The sequence below is a fragment of the Salvelinus namaycush genome, unplaced genomic scaffold (assembly GCF_016432855.1).
Source record: "Salvelinus namaycush isolate Seneca unplaced genomic scaffold, SaNama_1.0 Scaffold544, whole genome shotgun sequence".
In the NCBI taxonomy this organism is placed as follows: Eukaryota; Metazoa; Chordata; class Actinopteri; order Salmoniformes; family Salmonidae; genus Salvelinus; species Salvelinus namaycush.
In genome coordinates, this window is record NW_024061247.1 from 71,923 (window position 1) to 98,946 (window position 27,024).

General features: G+C 46.3%; 1 protein-coding gene across 1 annotated transcript in view; it reads right to left on the reverse strand.

Annotated features, from left to right (window-relative positions):
- Positions 1-6,430: 6,430 nt before the first annotated feature.
- Positions 6,431-27,024, reverse strand: part of LOC120041796 (collagen alpha-1(VI) chain-like) — a 34,153-nt gene continuing 13,559 nt past the window's right edge. Inside the window, exons 13-22 of the mRNA XM_038986661.1 lie at positions 24,564-24,626; positions 24,397-24,459; positions 22,228-22,281; positions 22,100-22,135; positions 21,718-21,780; positions 20,967-21,029; positions 16,451-16,513; positions 6,917-6,979; positions 6,773-6,823; positions 6,431-6,547 (exon numbers count right to left, since the gene is read on the reverse strand). Of these exons, the coding sequence (XP_038842589.1) occupies positions 6,431-6,547; positions 6,773-6,823; positions 6,917-6,979; positions 16,451-16,513; positions 20,967-21,029; positions 21,718-21,780; positions 22,100-22,135; positions 22,228-22,281; positions 24,397-24,459; positions 24,564-24,626 (636 nt within the window). The remainder of the gene's footprint in view (positions 6,548-6,772; positions 6,824-6,916; positions 6,980-16,450; positions 16,514-20,966; positions 21,030-21,717; positions 21,781-22,099; positions 22,136-22,227; positions 22,282-24,396; positions 24,460-24,563; positions 24,627-27,024) is intronic.

Consider the following 27,024-nt stretch of genomic DNA (forward strand, 5'->3'; position numbering starts at 1 on the left):
CTGGTAAGGGGATGCAGGGTGGTATGATGCTGGTTAAAGCCAGCAGTGGGGTGCAGGGTGGTATGATGCTGGTTATAGCCAGCAGTGGGATGCAGGGTGGTATGATGCTGGCTTTAACCAGCAGTGGGATGCAGGGTGGTATGCTGCTGGTTAAAGCCAGCAGTGGGATGCAGGGTGGTATGCTGCTGGTTATAGCCAGCAGTGGGATGCAGGGTGGTATGATGCTGGTTATAGCCAGCAGTGGGGTGCAGGGTGGTATGCTGCTGGTTAAAGCCAGCAGTGGGGTGCAGGGTGGTATGCTGCTGGTTATAGCCAGCAGTGGGATGCAGGGTGGTATGATGCTGGTTAAAGCCAGCAGTGGGATGCAGGGTGGTATGATGCTGGTTATAGCCAGCAGTGGGGTGCAGGGTGGTATGCTGCTGGTTATAGCCAGCAGTGGTATGCAGGGTGGTATGATGCTGGTTATAGCCAGCAGTGGGGTGCAGGGTGGTATGCTGCTGGTTAAAGCCAGCAGTGGGATGCAGGGTGGTATGATGCTGGTTAAAGCCAGCAGTGGGGTGCAGGGTGGTATGATGCTGGTTAAAGACAGCAGTGGGGTGCAGGGTGGTATGCTGCTGGTTATAGCCAGCAGTGGGATGCAGGGTGGTATGCTGCTGGTTATAGCCAGCAGTGGGGTGCAGGGTGGTATGCTGCTGGTTATAGCCAGCAGTGGGATGCAGGGTGGTATGATGCTGGTTAAAGCCAGCAGTGGGATGCAGGGTGGTATGATGCTGGTTAAAGACAGCAGTGGGGTGCAGGGTGGTATGCTGCTGGTTAAAGCCAGCAGTGGGGTGCAGGGTGGTCTGCTGCTGGTTATAGCCAGCAGTGGGATGCAGGGTGGTATGCTGCTGGTTATAGCCAGCAGTGTGATGCAGGGTGGTATGATGCTGGTTATAGCCAGCAGTGTGATGCAGGGTGGTATGATGCTGGTTATAGCCAGCAGTGGGATGCAGGGTGGTATGCTGCTGGTTATAGCCAGCAGTGGGGTGCAGGGTGGTATGCTGCTGGTTAAAGCCAGCAGTGGGGTGCAGGGTGGTATGCTGCTGGTTAAAGACAGCAGTGGGGTGCAGGGTGGTATGCTGCTGGTTAAAGCCAGCAGTGGGGTGCAGGGTGGTATGCTGCTGGTTATAGCCAGCAGTGGGGTGCAGGGTGGTATGATGCTGGTTATAGCCAGCAGTGGGATGCAGGGTGGTATGCTGCTGGTTATAGCCAGCAGTGGGATGCAGGGTGGTATGCTGCTGGTTATAGCCAGCAGTGGGGTGCAGGGTGGTATGATGCTGGTTATAGCCAGCAGTGGGATGCAGGGTGGTATGCTGCTGGTTAAAGACAGCAGTGGGGTGCAGGGTGGTATGATGCTGGTTATAGCCAGCAGTGGGATGCAGGGTGGTATGATGCTGGTTATAGCCAGCAGTGGGATGCAGGGTGGTATGCTGCTGGTTATAGCCAGCAGTGGGATGCAGAGTGGTATGATGCTGGTTAAAGCCAGCAGTGGGATGCAGGGTGGTATGCTGCTGGTTATAGCCAGCAGTGGGATGCAGGGTGGTATGATGCTGGTTAAAGCCAGCAGTGGGATGCAGGGTGTTATGATGCTGGTTAAAGCCAGCAGTGGGATGCAGGGTGGTATGATGCTGGTTAAAGCCAGCAGTGGGATGCAGGGTGGTATGATGCTGGTTATAGCCAGCAGTGGGATGCAGGGTGGTATGATGCTGGTTATAGCCAGCAGTGGGGTGCAGGGTGGTATGATGCTGGTTAAAGCCAGCAGTGGGATGCAGGGTGGTATGCTGCTGGTTAAAGACAGCAGTGGGGTGCAGGGTGGTATGCTGCTGGTTAAAGACAGCAGTGGGGTGCAGGGTGGTATGATGCTGGTTATAGCCAGCAGTGGGGTGCAGGGTGGTATGATGCTGGTTATAGCCAGCAGTGGGGTGCAGGGTGGTATGCTGCTGGTTATAGCCAGCAGTGGGGTGCAGGGTGGTATGCTGCTGGTTAAAGACAGCAGTGGGGTGCAGGGTGGTATGCTGCTGGTTATAGCCAGCAGTGGGATGCAGGGTGGTATGCTGCTGGTTAAAGACAGCAGTGGGGTGCAGGGTGGTATGCTGCTGGTTAAAGACAGCAGTGGGGTGCAGGGTGGTATGCTGCTGGTTATAGCCAGCAGTGGGATGCAGGGTGGTATGATGCTGGTTATAGCCAGCAGTGGGGTGCAGGGTGGTATGATGCTGGTTATAGCCAGCAGTGGGATGCAGGGTGGTATGATGCTGGTTAAAGCCAGCAGTGGGATGCAGGGTGGTATGATGCTGGTTATAGCCAGCAGTGGGATGCAGTGTGGTATGATGCTGGTTATAGCCAGCAGTGGGATGCAGGGTGGTATGATGCTGGTTATAGCCAGCAGTGGGATGCAGGGTGGTATGCTGCTGGTTATAGCCAGCAGTGGGGTGCAGGGTGGTATGATGCTGGTTAAAGACAGCAGTGGGGTGCAGGGTGGTATGATGCTGGTTAAAGCCAGCAGTGGGATGCAGGGTGGTATGCTGCTGGTTATAGCCAGCAGTGGGGTGCAGGGTGGTATGATGCTGGTTATAGCCAGCAGTGGGATGCAGGGTGGTATGCTGCTGGTTAAAGCCAGCAGTGGGATGCAGGGTGGTATGATGCTGGTTAAAGACAGCAGTGGGATGCAGGGTGGTATGATGCTGGTTATAGCCAGCAGTGGGATGCAGGGTGGTATGATGCTGGTTATAGCCAGCAGTGGGGTGCAGGGTGGTATGATGCTGGTTATAGCCAGCAGTGGGGTGCAAAGTGGTATGCTGCTGGTTAAAGCCAGCAGTGGGATGCAGGGTGGTATGATGCTGGTTAAAGCCAGCAGTGGGATGCAGGGTGGTATGATGCTGGTTATAGCCAGCAGTGGGGTGCAGGGTGGTATGATGCTGGTTAAAGCCAGCAGTGGGATGCAGGGTGGTATGCTGCTGGTTAAAGCCAGCAGTGGGATGCAGGGTGGTATGATGCTGGTTAAAGCCAGCAGTGGGATGCAGGGTGGTATGATGCTGGTTATAGCCAGCAGTGGGATGCAGGGTGGTATGATGCTGGTTATAGCCAGCAGTGGGGTGCAGGGTGGTATGATGCTGGTTATAGCCAGCAGTGGGATGCAGGGTGGTATGATGCTGGTTATAGCCAGCAGTGGGATGCAGGGTGGTATGCTGCTGGTTAAAGCCAGCAGTGGGATGCAGGGTGGTATGATGCTGGTTAAAGACAGCAGTGGGATGCAGGGTGGTATGATGCTGGTTATAGCCAGCAGTGGGATGCAGGGTGGTATGATGCTGGTTATAGCCAGCAGTGGGGTGCAGGGTGGTATGATGCTGGTTATAGCCAGCAGTGGGGTGCAAAGTGGTATGCTGCTGGTTAAAGCCAGCAGTGGGATGCAGGGTGGTATGATGCTGGTTAAAGACAGCAGTGGGATGCAGGGTGGTATGATGCTGGTTATAGCCAGCAGTGGGGTGCAGGGTGGTATGATGCTGGTTAAAGCCAGCAGTGGGATGCAGGGTGGTATGCTGCTGGTTAAAGCCAGCAGTGGGATGCAGGGTGGTATGATGCTGGTTAAAGCCAGCAGTGGGATGCAGGGTGGTATGATGCTGGTTATAGCCAGCAGTGGGATGCAGGGTGGTATGATGCTGGTTATAGCCAGCAGTGGGGTGCAGGGTGGTATGATGCTGGTTATAGCCAGCAGTGGGATGCAGGGTGGTATGATGCTGGTTATAGCCAGCAGTGGGATGCAGGGTGGTATGCTGCTGGTTATAGCCAGCGGTGGGATGCAGGGTGGTATGATGCTGGTTATAGCCAGCAGTGGGATGCAGGGTGGTATGATGCTGGTTATAGCCAGCGGTGGGATGCAGGGTGGTATGATGCTGGTTATAGCCAGCAGTGGGATGCAGGGTGGTATGCTGCTGGTTATAGCCAGCAGTGGGATGCAGGGTGGTATGATGCTGGTTATAGCCAGCAGTGGGATGCAGGGTGGTATGATGCTGGTTATAGCCAGCGGTGGGATGCAGGGTGGTATGATGCTGGTTATAGCCAGCAGTGGGGTGCAGGGTGGTATGATGCTGGTTATAGCCAGCAGTGGGATGCAGGGTGGTATGATGCTGGTTATAGCCAGCGGTGGGATGCAGGGTGGTATGATGCTGGTTAAAGACAGCAGTGGGATGCAGGGTGGTATGATGCTGGTTATAGCCAGCAGTGGGATGCAGGGTGGTATGATGCTGGTTAAAGCCAGCAGTGGGATGCAGGGTGGTATGCTGCTGGTTAAAGCCAGCAGTGGGATGCAGGGTGGTATGATGCTGGTTAAAGCCAGCAGTGGGATGCAGGGTGGTATGATGCTGGTTAAAGCCAGCAGTGGGATGCAGGGTGGTATGCTGCTGGTTAAAGCCAGCAGTGGGGTGCAGGGTGGTATGCTGCTGGTTAAAGCCAGCAGTGGGATGCAGGGTGGTATGATGCTGGTTATAGCCAGCAGTGGGATGCAGGGTGGTATGCTGCTGGTTATAGCCAGCAGTGGGATGCAGGGTGGTATGATGCTGGTTATAGCCAGCAGTGGGATGCAGGGTGGTATGCTGCTGGTTATAGCCAGCAGTGGGGTGCAGGGTGGTATGATGCTGGTTATAGCCAGCAGTGGGGTGCAGGGTGGTATGATGCTGGTTATAGCCAGCAGTGGGATGCAGGGTGGTATGATGCTGGTTAAAGCCAGCAGTGGGATACAGGGTGGTATGATGCTGGTTAAAGCCAGCAGTGGGATGCAGGGTGGTATGATGCTGGTTATAGCCAGCCGTGGGATGCAGGGTGGTATGATGCTGGTTAAAGCCAGCAGTGGGATGCAGGGTGGTATGCTGCTGGTTAAAGCCAGCAGTGGGATGCAGGGTGGTATGATGCTGGTTATAGCCAGCAGTGGGGTGCAGGGTGGTATGCTGCTGGTTATAGCCAGCAGTGGGGTGCAGGGTGGTATGATGCTGGTTATAGCCAGCAGTGGGATGCAGGGTGGTATGATGCTGGTTATAGCCAGCAGTGGGATGCAGGGTGGTATGATGCTGGTTATAGCCAGCAGTGGGATGCAGGGTGGTATGATGCTGGTTATAGCCAGCAGTGGGGTGCAGGGTGGTATGCTGCTGGTTATAGCCAGCAGTGGGGTGCAGGGTGGTATGATGCTGGTTATAGCCAGCAGTGGGATGCAGGGTGGTATGATGCTGGTTATAGCCAGCAGTGGGATGCAGGGTGGTATGCTGCTGGTTATAGCCAGCAGTGGGATGCAGGGTGGTATGATGCTGGTTATAGCCAGCAGTGGGATGCAGGGTGGTATGCTGCTGGTTAAAGCCAGCAGTGGGATGCAGGGTGGTATGATGCTGGTTAAAGCCAGCAGTGGGATGCAGGGTGGTATGATGCTGGTTAAAGACAGCAGTGGGGTGCAGGGTGGTATGCTGCTGGTTATAGCCAGCAGTGGGATGCAGGGTGGTATGATGCTGGTTATAGCCAGCAGTGGGGTGCAGGGTGGTATGATGCTGGTTAAAGCCAGCAGTGGGATGCAGGGTGGTATGATGCTGGTTAAAGACAGCAGTGGGGTGCAGGGTGGTATGATGCTGGTTATAGCCAGCAGTGGGATGCAGGGTGGTATGCTGCTGGTTAAAGCCAGCAGTGGGGTGCAGGGTGGTATGATGCTGGTTAAAGCCAGCAGTGGGATGCAGGGTGGTATGCTGCTTCCAAAGTTCAGTCTCTTGGGACTGTGGATAGAGTCCTAACTCGCCTCTGAACCAGAGAGACCCAGGCTGGAGTTCTGGTTAGGCTATCGTCCTAACTCGCCTCTGAACCAGAGAGACCCAGGCTATCGTCCTAACTCGCCTCTGAACCAGAGAGACCCAGGCTATCGTCCTAACTCGCCTCTGAACCAGAGAGACCCAGGCTATCGTCCTAACTCGCCTCTGAACCAGAGAGACCCAGGTTGGAGTTCTGGTTAGGCTATCGTCCTAACTCGCCTCTGAACCAGAGAGACCCAGGCTATCGTCCTAACTCGCCTCTGAACCAGAGAGACCCAGGCTATCGTCCTAACTCGCCTCTGAACCAGAGAGACCCAGGCTATCGTCCTAACTCGCCTCTGAACCAGAGAGACCCAGGCTATCGTCCTAACTCGCCTCTGAACCAGAGAGACCCAGGCTATCGTCCTAACTCGCCTCTGAACCAGAGAGACCCAGGTTGGAGTTCTGGTTAGGCTATCGTCCTAACTCGCCTCTGAACCAGAGAGACCCAGGCTATCGTCCTAACTCGCCTCTGAACCAGAGAGACCCAGGCTATCGTCCTAACTCACCTCTGAACCAGAGAGACCCAGGTTGGAGTTCTGGTTAGGCTATTGTCCTAACTCGCTACAGTACTATGATAGCGTGATATAGTGTGAGACGCTGCCTTGGGGCTGATTCTGAGGTGAGAGGTTATAGGTGAAAGGTGAACTCACCGGCTCTCCAATGCCCCCTCGTTGGCCGGGGTAACCCTGAGAGAGGAGAGGGATGTGTGAGAGACGGCAGACAACACACACACACACACACACACACACACACACACACACACACACACACACACACACACACACACACACACACACACACACACACACACACACACACACACACACACACACACACACACACACACACACACACACACACACACAACCATGAACCCAAACAACAATACATCAGATTTAACACAACTGTACCTGGAAACCATGGCAACCTTCAGTTCCATTTCCTGGTGTCCCATCTTCTCCCTGAAACAGAAGAGACAGAACACTTCAGCCATCCCTCGTTCTTTTTTTATTTCATTTCCCCTCCCCCAAATGTTCTCTCTCTCGCCCTCTCACCCTGCTTCCGATCTGGCCTCTGTCTCCAGGAGCTCCTTTGATTCCTCTTGGTCCTTTGGGGCCCTGGGAAATGTAGTTTAGATAGGAGAGAGATGGGAAAGGTAGTTTAGATAGTTAGGAAATCAGACTGGGAACATGAGAAATGAAGTTCAAATATTAACGGAGGAAGACTTCCTGACCACCTGACCTTTGACATCATTTAGCCAGACACTTTTATCAAAATCAAAATATCCACCTGGTGCACGGCACACTGGTTGGAAAATAAGATGACAAAACCTGAAAGACCCTCAGCTTAGTGATGCATGTGTGATAAGATCCCCAGCTTAGTGATGCATGTGTGATAAGACTCCCAGCTTAGTGATGCATGTGTGATAAGACTCCCAGCTTAGTGATGCATGTGTGATAAGACTCCCAGCTTAGTGATGCATGTGTGATAAGACTCCCAGCTTAGTGATGCATGTTGAATCTGCAGACGTGTTGCTGTGCGTTTTGCTGCCAACTTTACTTTACTTTGCTAGCTGACAACTTTACGTTTTTTGTTTTGTTTTTGTTTTTAATTACCGTTTATATTTTTAGTTTTTCCATCGCAACTTTTTTCCCTCATTCAACTTTTTCACTCCGGACGCTTTATCTGGACATGGTTCGTCAACACCTTCAACAGCCGAAGCTAAGTAGTAACATTAACATGATGTCTTCTAATTGCAGTCGCTGTACTCATAATATACAGGAGAACGATCGCCTTACGGCGAGAATAGCTGTGCTACAAGCCCAGCTTCAGACGCAATCGTTAGGCAAGGGTAATTTCAGTGTAGGAAAGGAAGAAACAGCGTCTGTGCCACCAGTAAGTACAGATAGTAACGTTAGTATAAATCCCCCCGCACAGTCCCCGCAGCCGGACAACTTTCTCATGGCTTCTGGAGGGAAATGCTGTTGGAATGCTCAACCGGTGTCGCTCATTCAGCCGACAGAAACTTTCAACCGGTTTTCCCCATTATGTAGCGAGTCGGAGTCTGAGTCTGAGTCTTCTCTTGTCTCTACTCCTCCCGTTACGGGGTCTGAGACGCCGAAGGCTCCCACCATTAGCTCTGACAAATTGAAAACCCTAGTCATTGGCGACTCCATTACCCGCAGTATTAGACTTAAAACGAATCACCCAGCGATCATACACTGTTTACCAGGGGGCAGGGCTACCGACGTTAAGGCTAATCTAAAGATGGTGCTGGCTAAAGCTAAATCTGGCGAGTGTAGAGAGTATAGAGATATTGTTATCCACGTCGGCACCAACGATGTTAGGATGAAACAGTCAGAGGTCACCAAGTGCAACATAGCTTCAGCGTGTAAATCAGCTAGAAAGATGTGTCGGCATCGAGTAATTGTCTCTGGCCCCCTCCCAGTTAGGGGGAGTGACGAGCTCTACAGCAGAGTCTCAGCACTCAATCGCTGGTTGAAAACTGTTTTCTGCCCCTCCCAAAAGATAGAATTTGTAGATAATTGGCCCTCTTTCTGGGACTCACCCACAAACAGGACCAAGCCTGACCTGCTGAGGAGTGACGGACTCCATCCTAGCTGGAGGGGTGCTCTCATCTTATCTACCAACATAGATAGGGCTCTAACTCCTCTAGCCCCACAATGAAATAGGGTGCAGGCCAGGCAGCAGGCTGTTAGCCAACCTGCCAGCTTAGTGGAGTCTGCCAATAGCACAGTCAGTGTAGTCAGCTCAGCCATACCCATTGAGACTGTGTCTGTGCCTCGACCTAGGTTGGGCAAAACTAAACATGGCGGTGTTCGCCTTAGCAATCTTATTAGGATAAAGACCTCCTCCATTCCTGCCATTATTGAAAGAGATCGTGATACCTCACATCTCAAAATAGGGTTACTTAATGTTAGATCCCTCACTTCAAAGGCAGTCATAGTCAATGAACTAATCACTGATCATAATCTTGATGTGATTGGCCTGACTGAAACATGGCTTAAGCCTGATGAATTTACTGTGTTAAATGAGGCCTCACCTCCTGGTTACACTAGTGACCATATCCCCCGTGCATCCCGCAAAGGCGGAGGTGTTGCTAACATTTACGATAGCAAATTTCAATTTACAAAAAAAAAAATGGCGTTTTCGTCTTTTGAGCTTCTAGTCATGAAATCTATGCAGCCTACTCAATCACTTTTTATAGCTACTGTTTACAGGCCTCCTGGGCCATATACAGCGTTCCTCTCTGAGTTTCCTGAATTCCTATCAGACCTTGTAGTCATAGCAGATCATATTCTAATTTTTGGTGATTTTAATATTCACATGGAGAAGTCCACAGACCCACTCCAAAAGTCTTTCGGAGCCATCATCGACTCAGTGGGTTTTGTCCAACATGTCTCTGGACCTACTCACTGCCACAGTCATACTCTGGACCTAGTTTTGTCCCATGGAATAAATGTTGTAGATCTTAATGTTTTTCCACATAATCCTGGACTATCGGACCACCATTTTATTACGTTTGCAATCGCAACAAATAATCTGCTCAGACCCCAACCAAGGAGCATCAAAAGTCGTGCTATAAATTCTCAGACAACACAAAAATTCCTTGATGCCCTTCCAGACTCCTTCTGCCTACCCAAGGACGTCAGAGGACAAAAATCAGTTAACCACTTAACTGAGGAACTCAATTTAACCTTGCGCAATACCCTAGATGCAGTTGCACCCCTAAAAACGAAAAACATTTGTCATAAGAAACTAGCTCCCTGGTATACAGAAAATACCCGAGCTTTGAAGCAAGCTTCCAGGAAATTGGAACGGAAATGGCGCCACACCAAACTGGAAGTCTTCCGACTAGCTTGGAAAGACAGTACCGTGCAGTACCGAAGAGCCCTCACTGCTGCTCGATCATCCTACTTTTCCAACTTAATCGAGGAAAATAAGAACAATCCAAAATTTCTTTTTGATACTGTTGCAAAGCTAACTAAAAAGCAGCATTCCCCAAGAGAGGATGGCTTTCACTTCAGCAGTAATAAATTCATGAACTTCTTTGAGGAAAAGATCATGACCATTAGAAAGCAAATTACGGACTCCTCTTTGAATCTGCGTATTCCTCCAGGGCTTAGCTGTCCTGGATCTGCACAGCTCTGCGAGGGCCTGGGATCGGGAGAGACACTTAAGTGTTTTAGTACTATATCTCTTGACACAATGATGAAAATAATCATGGCCTCTAAACCTTCAAGCTGCATACTGGATCCTATTCCTACTAAACTGCTGAAGGAGCTGCTTCCTGTGCTTGGCCCTCCTATGTTGAACATAATAAACAGCTCTCTATCCACCGGATGTGTACCAAACTCACTAAAAGTGGCAGTGATAAAGCCTCTCTTGAAAAAGCCAAACCTTGACCCGGAAAATATAAAAAACTATCGGCCTATATCGAATCTTCCATTCCTCTCAAAAATTTTAGAAAAAGCTGTTGCGCAGCAACTCACTGCCTTTCTGAAGACAAACAATGTATACGAAATGCTTCAGTCTGGTTTTAGACCCCATCATAGCACTGAGACTGCACTTGTGAAGGTGGTAAATGACCTTTTAATGGCGTCAGACCGAGGCTCTGCATCTGTCCTCGTGCTACTAGACCTTAGTGCTGCCTTTGACACCATCGATCACCACATTCTTTTGGAGAGACTGGAAACCCAAATTGGTCTACACGGACCAGTTCTGGCCTGGTTTAGATCTTACCTGTCGGAAAGATATCAGTTTGTCTCTGTGAATGGTTTGTCCTCTGACAAATCAACTGTGCATTTCGGTGTTCCTCAAGGTTCCGTTTTAGGACCACTATTGTTTTCACTATATATTTTACCTCTTGGGGATGTTATTCGAAAACATAATGTTAACTTTCACTGCTATGCGGATGACACACAGCTGTACATTTCAATGAAACATGGTGAAGCCCCAAAATTGCCCTCGCTAGAAGCCTGTGTTTCAGACATAAGGAAGTGGATGGCTGAAAACTTTCTACTTTTAAACTCGGACAAAACAGAGATGCTTGTTCTAGGTCCCAAGAAACAAAGAGATCTTCTGTTAAATCTGACAATTCATCTTGATGGTTGTAAAGTCGTCTCAAATAAAACTGTGAAGGACCTCGGCGTTACTCTTGACCCTGATCTCTCTTTGACGAACATATCAAGACTGTTTCAAGGACAGCTTTTTTCCATCTACGTAACATTGCAAAAATCAGAAATTTTCTGTCCAAAAATGATGCAGAAAAATTAATCCATGCATTTGTTACTTCTAGGTTAGACTACTGCAATGCTCTACTTTCCGGCTACCCGGATAAAGCACTAAATAAACTTCAGTTAGTGCTAAATACGGCTGCTAGAATCCTGACTAGAACCAAGAAATTTGATCATATTACTCCAGTGCTAGCTTCCCTACACTGGCTTCCTGTTAAGGCAAGGGCTGATTTCAAGGTTTTACTGTTAACCTATAAAGCGTTACATGGGCTTGCTCCTACCTATCTTTCCGAGTTGGTCCTGCCGTACATACCAATACGTACGCTACGGTCACAAGACGCAGGCCTCCTAATTGTCCCTAGAATTTCTAAGCAAACAGCGGGAGGTAGGGCTTTCTCCTATAGATCTCCATTTTTATGGAACAGTCTGCCTACCCATGTGAGAGACGCAGACTCGGTCTCAACCTTTAAGTCTTTACTGAAGACTTATCTCTTCAGTAGGTCATATGATTGAGTGTAGTCTGGCCCAGGAGTGTGAAGGTGAACGGAAAGGCTCTGGAGCAACGAACCGCCCTTGCTGTCTCTGCCAGGCCGGTTCCCCTCTCTCCACTGGGATTCTCTGCCTCTAACCCTGTTACAGGGGCTGAGTCACTGGCTTGCTGGTGCTCTTTCATGCCGTCCCTAGGAGGGGTGCGTCACTTGAGTGGGTTGAGTTACTGACGTGATCTTCCTGTCTGGGTTGGCGCCCCCCCTTGGTTTGTGCTGTGGTGGAGATCTTTGTGGGCTATACTCGGCCTTGTCTCAGGATTGTAAGTTGGTGGTTGAGGATATCCCTCTAGTGGTGCGGGGGCTGTGCTTTGGCAAAGTGGGTGGGGTTATATCCTTCCTGTTTGGCCCTGTCCGGGGGTTTCTTCGGATGGGGCCACAGTGTCTCCTGACCGCTCCTGTCTCAGCCTCCAGTATTTATGCTGCAGTAGTTTATGTGTCGGGGGGCTAGGGTCAGTTGGTTATACCTGGAGTACTTCTCCTGTCTTATCCAGTGTCCTGTGTGAATTTAAGTATGCTCTCTCTAATTCTCTCGTTCTCTCTTTCTCTCTGAGAACCTGAGCCCTAGGACCATACGTCAGGACTACCGGGCATGCTGACACCTTGCTGTCCCCAGTCCGCCTGGCCTTGCTGCTATTCCAGTTTCAACTGTTCTGCCTGCGGTTACGAAACCCCTACCTGTCCCAGACCTGCTGTTTTCAACTCTTAATGATCGGCTATGAAAAGCCAACTGAGATTTATTCCTGATTATTATTTGACCATGCTTGTCATTTATGAACATTTTGAAAATCTTGGCTCTCTCTAATTTTCTCCTTCTCTCTTTCTTTCTCTCGGAGGACCTGAGCCCTAGGACCATACGTCGGGACTACCGGCCGTGGTGACTCCTTGCTGTCCCCAGTCCGCCTGGCCTTGCTGCTATTCCAGTTTCAACTGTTCTGCCTGCGGTTATGGAACCCCTACCTGTCCCAGACCTGCTGTTTTCAACTCTTAATGATCGGCTATGAAAAGCCAACTGAGATTTATTCCTGATTATTATTTGACCATGCTTGTCATTTATGAACATTTTGAAAATCTTGGCTCTCTCTAATTTTCTCCTTCTCTCTTTCTTTCTCTCGGAGGACCTGGGCCCTAGGACCATGCGTCGGGATTGCCGCCCGTGGTGACTCCTTGCTGTCCCCAGTCCGCCTGGCCTTGCTGCTATTCCAGTTTCAGCTGTTCTGCCTGCGGTTATGGAACCGCCACCTGTCCCAGACCTGTTGTTTTTCAACTCTTAATGATCAGCTATGAAAAGCCAACTGAAAATTATTCATGATTATTATTTGACCATGCTTGTCACTTATGAACATTTTTGAACATCTTGGCATAGTTCTGTTATAATCTCCACCCGGCACAGCCAGAAGAGGACTGGCCACCCCTCATAGCCTGGTTCCTCTCTAGGTTTCTTCCTAGGTTTTGGCCTTTCTAGGGAGTTTTTCCTAGCCACCGTGCTTCTACACCTGCATTACTAGCTGTTTGGGGTTTTAGGCTGGGTTTCTGTACAGCACTTCGAGATATTAGCTGATGTACGAAGGGCTATATAAAATAAAATTGATTGATTGATTGATTGATGTGTGATAAGATCCCCAGCTTAGTGATGCATGTGTGATAAGATCCCCAGCTTAGTGATGCATGTGTGATAAGATCCCCAGCTTAGTGATGCATGTGTGATAAGACCCCCAGCTTAGTGATGCATGTGTGATAAGACTCCCAGCTTAGTGATGCATGTGTGATAACACTCCCAGCTTAGTGATGCATGTGTGATAAGACTCCCAGCTTAGTGATGCATGTGTGATAAGATCCCCAGCTTAGTGATGCATGTGTGATAAGATCCCCAGCTTAGTGATGCATGTGTGATAAGATCCCCAGCTTAGTGATGCATGTGTGATAACACTCCCAGCTTAGTGATGCATGTGTGATAAGACTCCCAGCTTAGTGATGCATGTGTGATAAGATCCCCAGCTTAGTGATGCATGTGTGATAACACTCCCAGCTTAGTGATGCATGTGTGATAAGACTCCCAGCTTAGTGATGCATGTGTGATAAGACTCCCAGCTTAGTGATGCATGTGTGATAAGATCCCCAGCTTAGTGATGCATGTGTGATAAGACTCCCAGCTTAGTGATGCATGTGTGATAAGACCCCCAGCTTAGTGATGCATGTGTGATAAGATCACCAGCTTAGTGATGCATGTGTGATAAGACCCCCAGCTTAGTGATGCATGTGTGATAAGACTCCCAGCTTAGTGATGCATGTGTGATAACACTCCCAGCTTAGTGATGCATGTGTGATAAGACTCCCAGCTTAGTGATGCATGTGTGATAAGACCCCCAGCTTAGTGATGCATGTGTGATAAGACTCCCAGCTTAGTGATGCATGTGTGATAAGACTCCCAGCTTAGTGATGCATGTGTGATAAGATCCCCAGCTTAGTGATGCATGTGTGATAAGATCCCCAGCTTAGTGATGCATGTGTGATAAGATCCCCAGCTTAGTGATGCATGTGTGATAAGACTCCCAGCTTAGTGATGCATGTGTGATAAGATCCCCAGCTTAGTGATGCATGTGTGATAAGACCCCCAGCTTAGTGATGCATGTGTGATAAGATCACCAGCTTAGTGATGCATGTGTGATAAGACCCCCAGCTTAGTGATGCATGTGTGATAAGACTCCCAGCTTAGTGATGCATGTGTGATAAGACTCCCAGCTTAGTGATGCATGTGTGATAAGACTCCCAGCTTAGTGATGCATGTGTGATAAGACCCCCAGCTTAGTGATGCATGTGTGATAAGACTCCCAGCTTAGTGATGCATGTGTGATAAGACTCCCAGCTTAGTGATGCATGTGTGATAAGATCCCCAGCTTAGTGATGCATGTGTGATAAGATCCCCAGCTTAGTGATGCATGTGTGATAAGATCCCCAGCTTAGTGATGCATGTGTGATAAGACTCCCAGCTTAGTGATGCATGTGTGATAAGATCCCCAGCTTAGTGATGCATGTGTGATAAGACCCCCAGCTTAGTGATGCATGTGTGATAAGACTCCCAGCTTAGTGATGCATGTGTGATAAGATCCCCAGCTTAGTGATGCATGTGTGATAAGACCCCCAGCTTAGTGATGCATGTGTGATAAGACTCCCAGCTTAGTGATGCATGTGTGTGAGATAAATACATGTGTTAACTTCTTATGGCTGCGGGGCAGTATTGAGTAGCTTGGATGAATGGTGCTTCTACACCTGCATTGCTTGCTGTTTGGGGTTTTAGGCTGGGTTTCTGTACAGCACTTTGAGATATCAGCTGATGTAAGAAGGGCTATGTAAATACATTTGATTTGAAATTTGATTTGATGAATAAGGTGCCCAGAGGTGCCCAGAGTAAACTGCCTGCTCCTCCGTCCCAGTTGCTAATATATGCATATTATTCGTATATTTGGATAGAAAACACTCTGAAGTTTCTAAAACTGTTTGAATGATGTCTGTGAGTATAACAGACCTCATATGGCAGGCAAAAACATGAGAAAAAATCAACCAGGAAGTGGGAAATCTGAGGTTTGTAGTTTTTCAACTCATTCCCTATCTAATACACAGTGGGATATTGGTCATGTTGCACTTCCCAAGGCTTTCACTAGATGTCAACAGTCTTTAGAACCTTGTCTGATGCTTCTACTGTGAAGTGGGCCCGAATGAGAGGGGATTGAGTAAGGTCTCTCCCAGAGTGCCACGAGCTGACCATGCACGCTCATGTGAGAGTTAGCTGCGTTCCATCGCATTTCTGAAGACAAAGGAATTCTCCGGTTGGAACATTATTGAAGATTTATGTTAAAAACATCCTAAAGATTGATTCCATACATCGTTTGACATGTTTCTACTGACTGTAACAGAACTTTTTGACATTTCGTCTGCTTTTAGTGAATGTGCTTCGTGACTTTGGATTTGTTTACCAAACGTGCTAACAAAAGTAGCTATTTGGACATAAATGATGGACATTACCGAACAAATCAAACATTTAATGTGGAACTGGGATTCCTGGGAGTGCATTCTGATGAAGATCATCAAAGGTAAGTGAATATTTATAATGTTATTTCTGACTATTTTTGTCTTGATTGGGCTCTGAGCGCCGACCTCAGATTATTGCATGGTTTGCTTTTTCCGTAAAGCTTTTCTGAAATCTGACACAGCGGTTGCATTAAGGAGAAGTGGATCTAAAATTCCATGCATAACACTTGATCTTTGATCAACGTTTATTATGAGTATTTCTGGAAATTGATGTGGCTCTCTGCAAAATCACCGGAAATTTTTGGAACTACTGAACATAAAGCGCCAATGTATACTGAGATTTTTTGATATAAATATGAACTTTACCGAACAAAACATACATGAATTGTGTAACATGAAGTCCTATGAGTGTCATCTGATGAAGATCATCAAAGGTTAGTGATTCATTTAATCTCTATTTCTGCTTTTTGTGACTCCTGTCTTTGGCTGGAAAAATGGCTGTGTTTTTCTGTGATTTCTACGGTGACCTAACATAATCGTTTGTGGTGCTTTCGCTGTAAAGCCTTTTTGAAATCGGACACTGTGGTGGGATTAACAACAAGATTACCTTTAAAATGGTATAAGATACTTGTATGTTTGAGGAATTTTAATTATGAGATTTCTGTTGTTTGAATTTGGCACCCTGCACTTTCACTGGCTGTTGTCATATCTATAGATGACGGGATGGATAAACAAATTGATTAACTAGTTGCCCAACCTCTGGTCCGGGGGCGCCCTCATCTCCTCTGTATCCTGGAGACCCCGCCCTGCCGATGTCACCCTGAAACACACACAACAAAACAGTTAGACTTACAACACACACACAATCACAGACACACAGCTCGCCCTAAGACACAGTCATAAAAGTTCATAAAAAGTTTGTGTCACTGGGCAGCTCGCTGCTGTGCTTCCCTTTGTAGTCCGTAATAGTTTGCCCTGCCACATCCGACGAGCGTTGGAGCCGGTGTAGTATGATTCGATCTTAGTCCTGTATTGACACTTTGCCTGTTCGATGGTTCGTCGGAGGGCATAGAGGACTTTCTTATAAGCGTCCAGGTTAGAGTCCCGCTTCTTGAAAGCTGCAGGTCATTCAGGGGTTTTTCTTTATTTTTACTATTTTCTACATTGTAGAATAATAGTGAAGACATCAAAACTATGAAATAACACATATGGAATCATGTAGTAACCTAAAAAGTGTTTTATATTTTAGATTCTTCAACTTAGCCACCCTTTGCCTTGATGACAGCTTTACACATGCTTGGCATTCTCTCAACCAGCTTCACCTGGAATGCTTTTCCAACACTCTTGAAGGAGTTCCCACATATGCTGAGCACTTGGTGGCTGCTTTTCCTTCACCCTGCTGTCCAACTCATCCCAAACCATCTCAATTGGGTTGAGGTCAAGTGATTGTGGATGCCAGGTCATCTGATGCGGCACTCCATCACTCTCCTTATTTGTCAAATAGCCCTTACACAGCCTGGAGGGGTGTTGGGTCATTGTCCTGTTGAAAAACAAATGATACTCCCACGAAGCACAAACCAGATGGGATGGCGTGTCGCTGCAGAGTGCTGTGGTAGCCATGCTGGTTAAGTGTGCCTTGAATTCTAAAGAAATCACTGACAGTGTCACCAGCAAAGCACCCCAACACCATCACACCTCCTCCTCCATGCTTCACGGTCCACATTTTAGAGTTTTGGTTCCAACAGCCATTTCTTTGTGAGACGCAGAGTAAGATCTCTGGAAGCAACGTCAACACAAGAACTGTTTTTGTCGGGAGCAGCCGTACACAAGCCTAAGATCACCATGCGCGATCCCAAGCGTCAGCTGGAGTGGTGTAAAGCTCGCTGCCATTGGACTCTGGAGCAGTGGAAACACGTTCTCTGGAGTGATGAATCACGCTTCACCGTCTGGCAGTCCAAAGGATTAATCTGGGTTTAGCAAATGCCAGGAGAACGCTACCTGCCCTAATGCATAGTGCCAACTTAAAGTTTGGTGGAGGAGGAATGATGGTCTGGGGCTGTTTTTCTTGGCCCCTTAGTTCCAGTGAAAGGAAATCTTTAACACTACAACATACAATTACATTCTAGACGATTCTGTGCTTCCAATTTTGTGGCAACAGTTTGGGGATGGCCCTTTCCTGTTTCAGCATGACAATGCTCCCATGCAAAAAGCGAGGTCCATACAGAAATGGTTTGTCGAGATCGGTGTGGAAAAACTTGACTGGCCTGCACAGAACCCTGACCTCAACCCCATCAAACACCTTTGTGATGCATTGGAACACCGACTGCGAGCCAGGTCTAATCGCCCAACATCAGTGCCCGACCTCACTAATGCTCTTGTGACTGAACGGAAGCAAGTCCCCGCAGCAATGTTCCAACATCTAGTGGAAAGCCTTCCCAGAAGAGTGGAGGCTGTTATAGCAGCAAAGGGGGGACCATATAAATGCCCATGATTTTGGAATGAGATGTTGGACGAGCAGGTGTCCACATACTTTTGGTCATGTAGTGTACAAACCTTCCAACCCCAAAAGGCCTGAGGTGTTGATGTTATACTAAACTAAATGATAAAATATACCACAAAATACAATTGGCTATTCTTAAACTCTTCAAGATTGTCCTCAGCTCTGGCATCTTCCCCAATATGTGGAACTAAGGTCTGGCCACCCAAATCCACAAAAGTGGAGACAAATTTGATCACAATAATTACTCAGGAATGTGCGTCAACAGCAACCTCATAAAAATCCTCTGCAGTATCATCAACAGCAGACTCCAACATTTCCTCAGTGAAAACAATGTCCTGAGCAAATGTACATTTGGCTTCTTACCAAAATACCGTACGACAGACCACTTAAAATACACCCTTACTGACAAACAAACCATAACAGACAAAGTCTTCTCATGCTTTGTTGATTTCAAAAAAAGCTTTTGACTCAATTTGGCACGAGGGTCTGGTATACAAATGGAAGGAAAGTGGTGTTGGGGGAAAAACATTTGACAATATAAAATCAATGTACACAAACAACAAGTCTGCAAATAAACACCCACATTTCTTTCCTCAGGGCCGGGGGGTGAGACAAGGATGCAGCTTGAGGCCCACCCTCTTCAACATACAGGGCCTTCAGAAATTATTCACACCCCTGGACTTTTTCCACATTTTGTTGTGCTACAGCCTGAATTTAAAATGGACACTCATCTCATCTCTGTACCCCACAATAACAACTATATGTAAGGTCCCTAAATCTAACAGTGATTTTCAATATGTCTGCCTTTGTGCGTATACAACTTAAATCTGACCGTGCGGCCGTAGCGTTAGCCTAGGTAGCTACTATAGTATGGATCCCAGGAAGAGTACCTGCTGCTATATCTAATGGGGGATCTAATTAGTAGCTGCTGCTTTATCTAATGGGGGATCTAATTAGTAGCTGCTGCTTTATCTAATGGATGATCTAATTAGTAGCTGCTGCTTTATCTAATGGGGATCTAATTAGTAGCTGCTGCTTTATCTAATGGGGGATCTAATTAGTAGCTGCTGCTTTATCTAATGGGGATCTAATTAGTAGCTGCTGCTTTATCTAATGGGGATCTAATTAGTAGCTGCTGCTTTATCTAATGGGGGATCTAATTAGTAGCTGCTGCTTTATCTAATGGGGATCTAATTAGTAGCTGCTGCTTTATCTAATGGGGATCTAATTAGTAACTGCTGCTTTATCTAATGGGGGATCTAATTAGTAGCTGCTGCTTTATCTAATGGGGATCTAATTAGTAGCTGCTGCTTTATCTAATGGGGATCTAATTAGTAGCTGCTGCTTTATCTAATGGGGGATCTAATTAGTAACTGCTGCTTTATCTAATGGAGGATCTAATTAGTAGCTGCTGCTTTATCTAATGGGGATCTAATTAGTAGCTGCTGCTTTATCTAATGGGGGATCTAATTAGTAGCTGCTGCTTTATCTAATGGGGGATCTAATTAGTAGCTGCTGCTTTATCTAATGGAGGATCTAATTAGTAGCTGCTGCTTTATCTAATGGAGGATCTAATTAGTAGCTGCTGCTTTATCTAATGGGGGATCTAATTAGTAACTGCTGCTTTATCTAATGGAGGATCTAATTAGTAGCTGCTGCTTTATCTAATGGGGATCTAATTAGTAGCTGCTGCTTTATCTAATGGGGGATCTAATTAGTAGCTGCTGCTTTATCTAATGGGGATCTAATTAGTATCTTGCTGCTTTATCTAATGGGGGATCTAATTAGTAGCTGCTGCTTTATCTAATGGGGATCTAAATAGTAGCTGCTGCTTTATCTAATGGGGATCTAATTAGTAGCTGCTGCTTTATCTAATGGGGATCTAATTAGTAGCTGCTGCTTTATCTAATGGGGATCTAATTAGTAGCTGCTGCTTTATCTAATGGGGATCTAATTAGTAGCTGCTGCTTTATCTAATGGGGATCTAATTAGTAGCTGCTGCTTTATCTAATGGGGGATCTAATTAGTAGCTGCTGCTTTATCTAATGGGGGATCTAATTAGTAGCTGCTGCTTTATCTAATGGGGATCTAATTAGTAGCTGCTGCTTTATCTAATGGGGATCTAATTAGTAGCTGCTGCTTTATCTAATGGGGGATCTAATTAGTAGCTGCTGCTTTATCTAATGGGGGATCTAATTAGTAGCTGCTGTTTTATCTAATGGGGATCTAATTAGTAGCTGCTGCTTTATCTAATGGGGGATCTAATTAGTAGCTGCTGCTTTATCTAATGGGGATCTAATTAGTATCTTGCTGCTTTATCTAATGGGGATCTAATTAGTAGCTGCTGGTTTATCTAATGGGGATCTAAATAGTAGCTGCTGCTTTATCTAATGGAGGATCTAATTAGTAGCTGCTGGTTTATCTAATGGGGGATCTAATTAGTATCTTACTGCTTTATCTAATGGCGGATCTAATTAGTAGCTGCTGCTTTATCTAATGGGGTATCTAATTAGTAGCTGCTGCTTTATCTAATGAGGATCTAATTAGTAGCTGCTGCTTTATCTAATGGGGGATCTAATTAGTAGCTGCTGCTTTATCTAATGGGGATCTAATTAGTATCTTACTGCTTTATCTAATGGGGGATCTAATTACAATATGAGATACTAAATACTATTGATGATTGAATGCTGGTATGAAGAGTAGCAAGTATGAATGCTTGATGAACAGTTTTAAACGTTGTGTAATTTCAGAGGTCCGGAACTCGGGTACATACAGGCTCTCCATTGGCTCCAGATGAACCCTCTCTGCCCTGATCTCCACGAGGTCCTGGGTCACCCTGAAGGGACAGAAGACATCCGTCAACACACACCTTCATCATCACCACCACCATCATCATCATCATCATCATCATCACCACCACCACCACCACCATCATCATCATCACCATCACCACCATCATCATCATCACCATCATCATCAACACCATCATCATCATCATCATCATCACCACTCATCATCACCTTCATCATCACCACCACCATCATCATCACCATCATCATCATCATCACCATCATCACCACCACCATCATCACCATCATCATCATCACCATCATCATCACCATCATCATCATCACCATCATCATCACCATCATCATCACCCTCATCATCACCATCATCATCATCAACACCATCACCATCACCCTCATCATCACCCTCATCATCATCATCACCACCATCATCATCACCATCATCATCACCACTCATCATCACCTTCATCATCACCATCACCATCATCATCACCATCATCATCATCATCACCATCATCACCACCACCATCATCACCATCATCATCATCACCATCATCATCACCATCATCATCACCATCATCACCATCATCATCACCATCATCATCACCACCATCATCACCACCATCATCACCACCATCATCACCATCATCACCATCATCATCATCATCACCATCATCACCACCATCATCACTCATCATCATCATCATCACCACTCACCAAATCTCCTCTTGGTCCTCTGTTTCCACGGGTTCCTTGTTCTCCTTTCTCTCCTGGGGTGCCCTGAAGGAGAATGGACAGAAGTCAACACATCCTAATCCTAAACCTAAACCCTAATCCTTAACCTAATCCTAAACCAAAATCCTACTGTTAAAATAGCCTTTGTCCTAATGAGGAAGTGGGAAATGTCATCATGAGGGAGAATGTTCCTTGTTTTACTACCCTAGTGGGGACATTTGGGGATTTCAGGACAGAAGAACAAGACCACACACACACACACACACACACACACACACACACACACACACACACACACACACACACACACACACACACACAGAGACCACACACACACAGTGTAGTAGTAGTAAAGTGTAAATACTTTGTCTCCCCGGAGGCCGTCCGGTCCAGGTGCTCCCTGAAAGGCACAACAAAGAAGTCACATGATGTCATCAACACCTCAATGTAAACAGAATCTTCCCATAATTCTCAGCAGTTAGGATCACTTACATCATCACCCCGCTGTCCTTTGTCTCCATTGGCTCCTTTTGGGCCCGGTGTACCCTATCAGAAGACAACATGATAACATGACATATGACATGACATATGACTTGATACACAGTAGTCCTCACACATACACACTAACTCATGTACACACACACTAACTCATGTACACACACACACTAACACATGTACACACACACTAACACATGTACACACACACTAACTCATGTACACACACTAACTCATGTACACACACACTAACTCATGTACACACACACTAACTCATGTACACACACACTAACTCATGTACACACACACACACACACACACACACACACACACACACACACACACACACACACACACACACACACACACACATGTACACACACACTAACACATGTACACACACACTAACACATGTACACACACACTAACTCATGTACACACACACTAACTCATGTACACACTAACTCATGTACACACTAACTCATGTACACACTAACTCATGTACACACTAACTCATGTACACACTAACTAACTCATGTACACACTAACTAACTCATGTACACACACACACACACACACTAACACATGTACACACACACTAACTCATGTACACACACTAACTCATGTACACACACTAACTCATGTAAACACACACTAACTCATGTACACACACTAACTCATGTACACACACACTAACTCATGTACACACACACACACACTAACTCATGTACACACACACACACACACACTAACTCATGTACACACTAACTCATGTACACACTAACTCATGTACACACTAACTCATGTACACACACACTAACTCATGTACACACTAACTAACTCATGTACACACACACACACACACACTAACTCATGTACACACTAACTCATGTACACACTAACTCATGTACACACTAACTCATGTACACACTAACTCATGTACACACACACTAACTCATGTACACACTAACTAACTCATGTACACACTAACTAACTCATGTACACACACACACACACACACTAACTCATGTACACACTAACTCATGTACACACTAACTCATGTACACACTAACTCATGTACACACACACTAACTCATGTACACACTAACTAACTCATGTACACACTAACTAACTCATGTACACACACACACACACACACACACTAACTCATGTACACACTAACTCATGTACACACACTAACTCATGTACACACACACACTAACTCATGTACACACTAACTCATGTACACACTAACTCATGTACATACTAACTCATGTACACACACACTAACTCATGTACACACACACACACACTAACTCATGTACACACTAACTCATGTACACACTAACTCATGTACACACACTAACACTAACACACACTAACACATGTACACACACACACACTAACTCATGTACACACTAACTCATGTACACACTAACTCATGTACACACTAACTCATGTACACACACTAACTCATGTACACACTAACTAACTCATGTACACACTAACTAACTCATGTACACACACACACACACACACTAACTCATGTACACACTAACTCATGTACACACGAACTCATGTACACACTAACTCATGTACACACACACTAACTCCTGTACACACTAACTAACTCATGTACACACTAACTAACTAATGTACACACACACACACACTAACTCATGTACACACTAACTCATGTACACACACTAACTCATGTACACACACACACTAACTCATGTACACACTAACTCATGTACACACTAACTCATGTACATACTAACTCATGTACACACACACTAACTCATGTACACACACACACTAACTCATGTACACACTAACTCATGTACACACTAACTCATGTACACACACTAACACTAACACACACTAACTCATGTACACACTAACTCATGTACACACTAACTCATGTACACACTAACTCATGTACACACTAACTCATGTACACACTAACTCATGTACACACTAACTCATGTACACACACTAACACTAACACACATGCGTTAAAAGGCTTCTACTTGCCATAACGGAAAAAAATCTATCAACCTCTACAAAACTGCCCATGAATTGTAATCCACAATAATGTACATGTCCTGTTGCTGTAGGATTATTTTCCTGCAGTAGCAAACTGGCTCAAATTAAGAGCTGTACCTTGATTCCGGACAGTCCGTAGTTGCCAGGTCGTCCTGGTTCTCCGTCTTTCCCCTGATCTCCCTGAAACAGAAAATACACTGTCAACATCACCATGCTAACAACTATGTCTCCCAGCTCACGTCACCATGGTAACAACAGTACAACAGGAAGTCATCGTACTGTACCTTAGCTCCTTTGGTTCCGTATGGACCCGGATCTCCCTTAGGACCTCCGTCTCCCTGTGAGCCCTACAACCAGAACACACTACTTTAAACACGGAACAATGGAACATAGAGCAACAGAACACAGAAGTTAGAATATAGAACACGAAACAATGGAATAACAGAACACAGAAGTCAGAATATAGAACACGGAACAATGGAACATAGAATATAGAACACGAAACAATGGAATAACAGAACACAGAAGTCAGAATATAGAACACGGAACAATGGAACATAGAATATAGAACAATAGAACCCAAACATCAAAGTGTTCTAGAGCCCCTAGAGGTTTCCTGATTAAAAGCAGCAGAGCTTCACCACATCACAGAGTTCTACTACTTATTACCCACCAGACCATACAGCCACCTACACCCATTACTACATGTGGCTAAAATGTTAAAATGTGTGTGTGTGTGTGTATCGTGGACCAAGCTGCTTAATCAGAACAACTATGTTTACATTCTCTGTTAGCAGAATGTTTATAAACTAACCCCTGGGGGATAACATACTGTAAACACACACACACACACACACACACACACACACACACACACACACACACACACACACACACACACACACACACACACACACACACACACACACACACACACACACACACACACACACACACACACACAAATATATATATATACAGTGCATTCAGAAAGTATTCAGACCCCTTCACTTTTTCCACATTTTGTTACGTTACAGCCTTATTCTACAACGTATTAAATAACAACAAATCCTCATCCATCTACACACAATACCCCATAATGACATCACAATACCCCATAATGACATCACAATACCCCATAATGACAAAGCAAAAACAGGTTTTTAGACAATTTAGCAAATAGCCATTGCTATGAGGCTCAAAATTGAGCTTATTTTTAATCATGTTTCCATTGATCATCCTTGATGTTTCTACAACTTGATTGGAGTCCACCTATGGTAAATTAAATTGATTGGACCTGATTTGGAAAGGCACACACCTGTCTATATAAGGTCCCACAGTTGACAGTGCATGTCAGAGCAAAAACCAAGCCATGAGGTTGAAGGAGTTGTTCGTAGAGCTCAGAGACATTGGGACCACCAAGACTCTTCCTAGAGCTGGCCACCCGGCCAAACTGAGCCATCGGGGGAGAAAGGCCTTGGTCAGGGAGGTGACCAAGTACCCAATGGTCGCTCCGACAGAGCTCCAGAGTTCCTCTGTGGAGATGGGAGAACCTTCCAGAAGGACAACCATCTCTGCAGCACTCCACCAATCAGGCCTTTATGGTAGAGTGGCCAGATGGAAGCCCCACTCTACCATAAAGGCCTGATTGGTGGAGTGCTGCAGAGATGAAAGGTCTGATGTGGTGAAACCAAGATGAAACCAAGATTTAACTCTTTTAACTGAATGCCAAGCGTCACGTCTGGAGAAAACCTGGCACCATCCCTACGGTGAAGCATGGTGGTGGCAGCATCATGCTGTGGGGGTGTTTTTCAGGGGCAGGGACTGGGAGACTAGTCAGGATGGAGGGAAAGATGAACGGAGAAAAGTACAGAGAGATCCTTGATGAAAACCTGCTCCAGAGCGCTCAGTACCTCAGACTGGGGGAGAAGGTTCAGCGTCCAACAGGACAATGACTCTAAGCACGCAGCCAAGACAACGCAGGAATGTCTTCGGGACAAGTCTCTGAATGTCCTTGAGTGGTCCAGCCAGAGCCCGGACTTGAACCTGATCTAACATCTCTGGAGAGACCTGAAAATAGCTGTGCAGCAACACTCCCCATCCAACCTGACAGAGCTTGAGAGGATCTGCAGAGAAGAATGGGAGAAACTCCCCAAATACAGGTGTACCAAGCTTGTAGCATCATACCCAAGAAGACCGAGACTGTAATCGTAGCCAAAGGTGCTTCAACAAAGTACTGAGTAAAAAAGGGTCTGAATACTTCCGTATTTAAAAAAATAATAATTGACAAATAAAAAAATGTAAAAAAGTTTTTGCTTTGTCATTATGGGGTATTGTGTGTAGATTGATGAATAAGTAATGCAACAAAATGTGGAAAAAGTCAAGGGGTCTGAATACTTTCCAAATGCACTGTACATGGAGGGTATACACGGACTGTACAAAACATTAGGACCACCCCCTTTTGCCCTCAGATCAGCCTCAATTCATCAGGACATGGACTCCACAAGGTGTTGAAAGCGATCCACAGGGATGCTGGCCCATGTTGACTCCAATGCTTCCCACAGTTGTTTCAATTTGACTGGATGTCCGTTGGGTGGTGGACCATTCTTGATACACACAGGAAACTGTTGACCGTGAAAAACCCAGCAGCATTGCAGTTCTTGACATTCAAACCGGTGCGCCTGACACCTACTACCATACCCTGTTCAAAGGCACTTCAATCTTTTGTCTTGCCCATTCACCCTC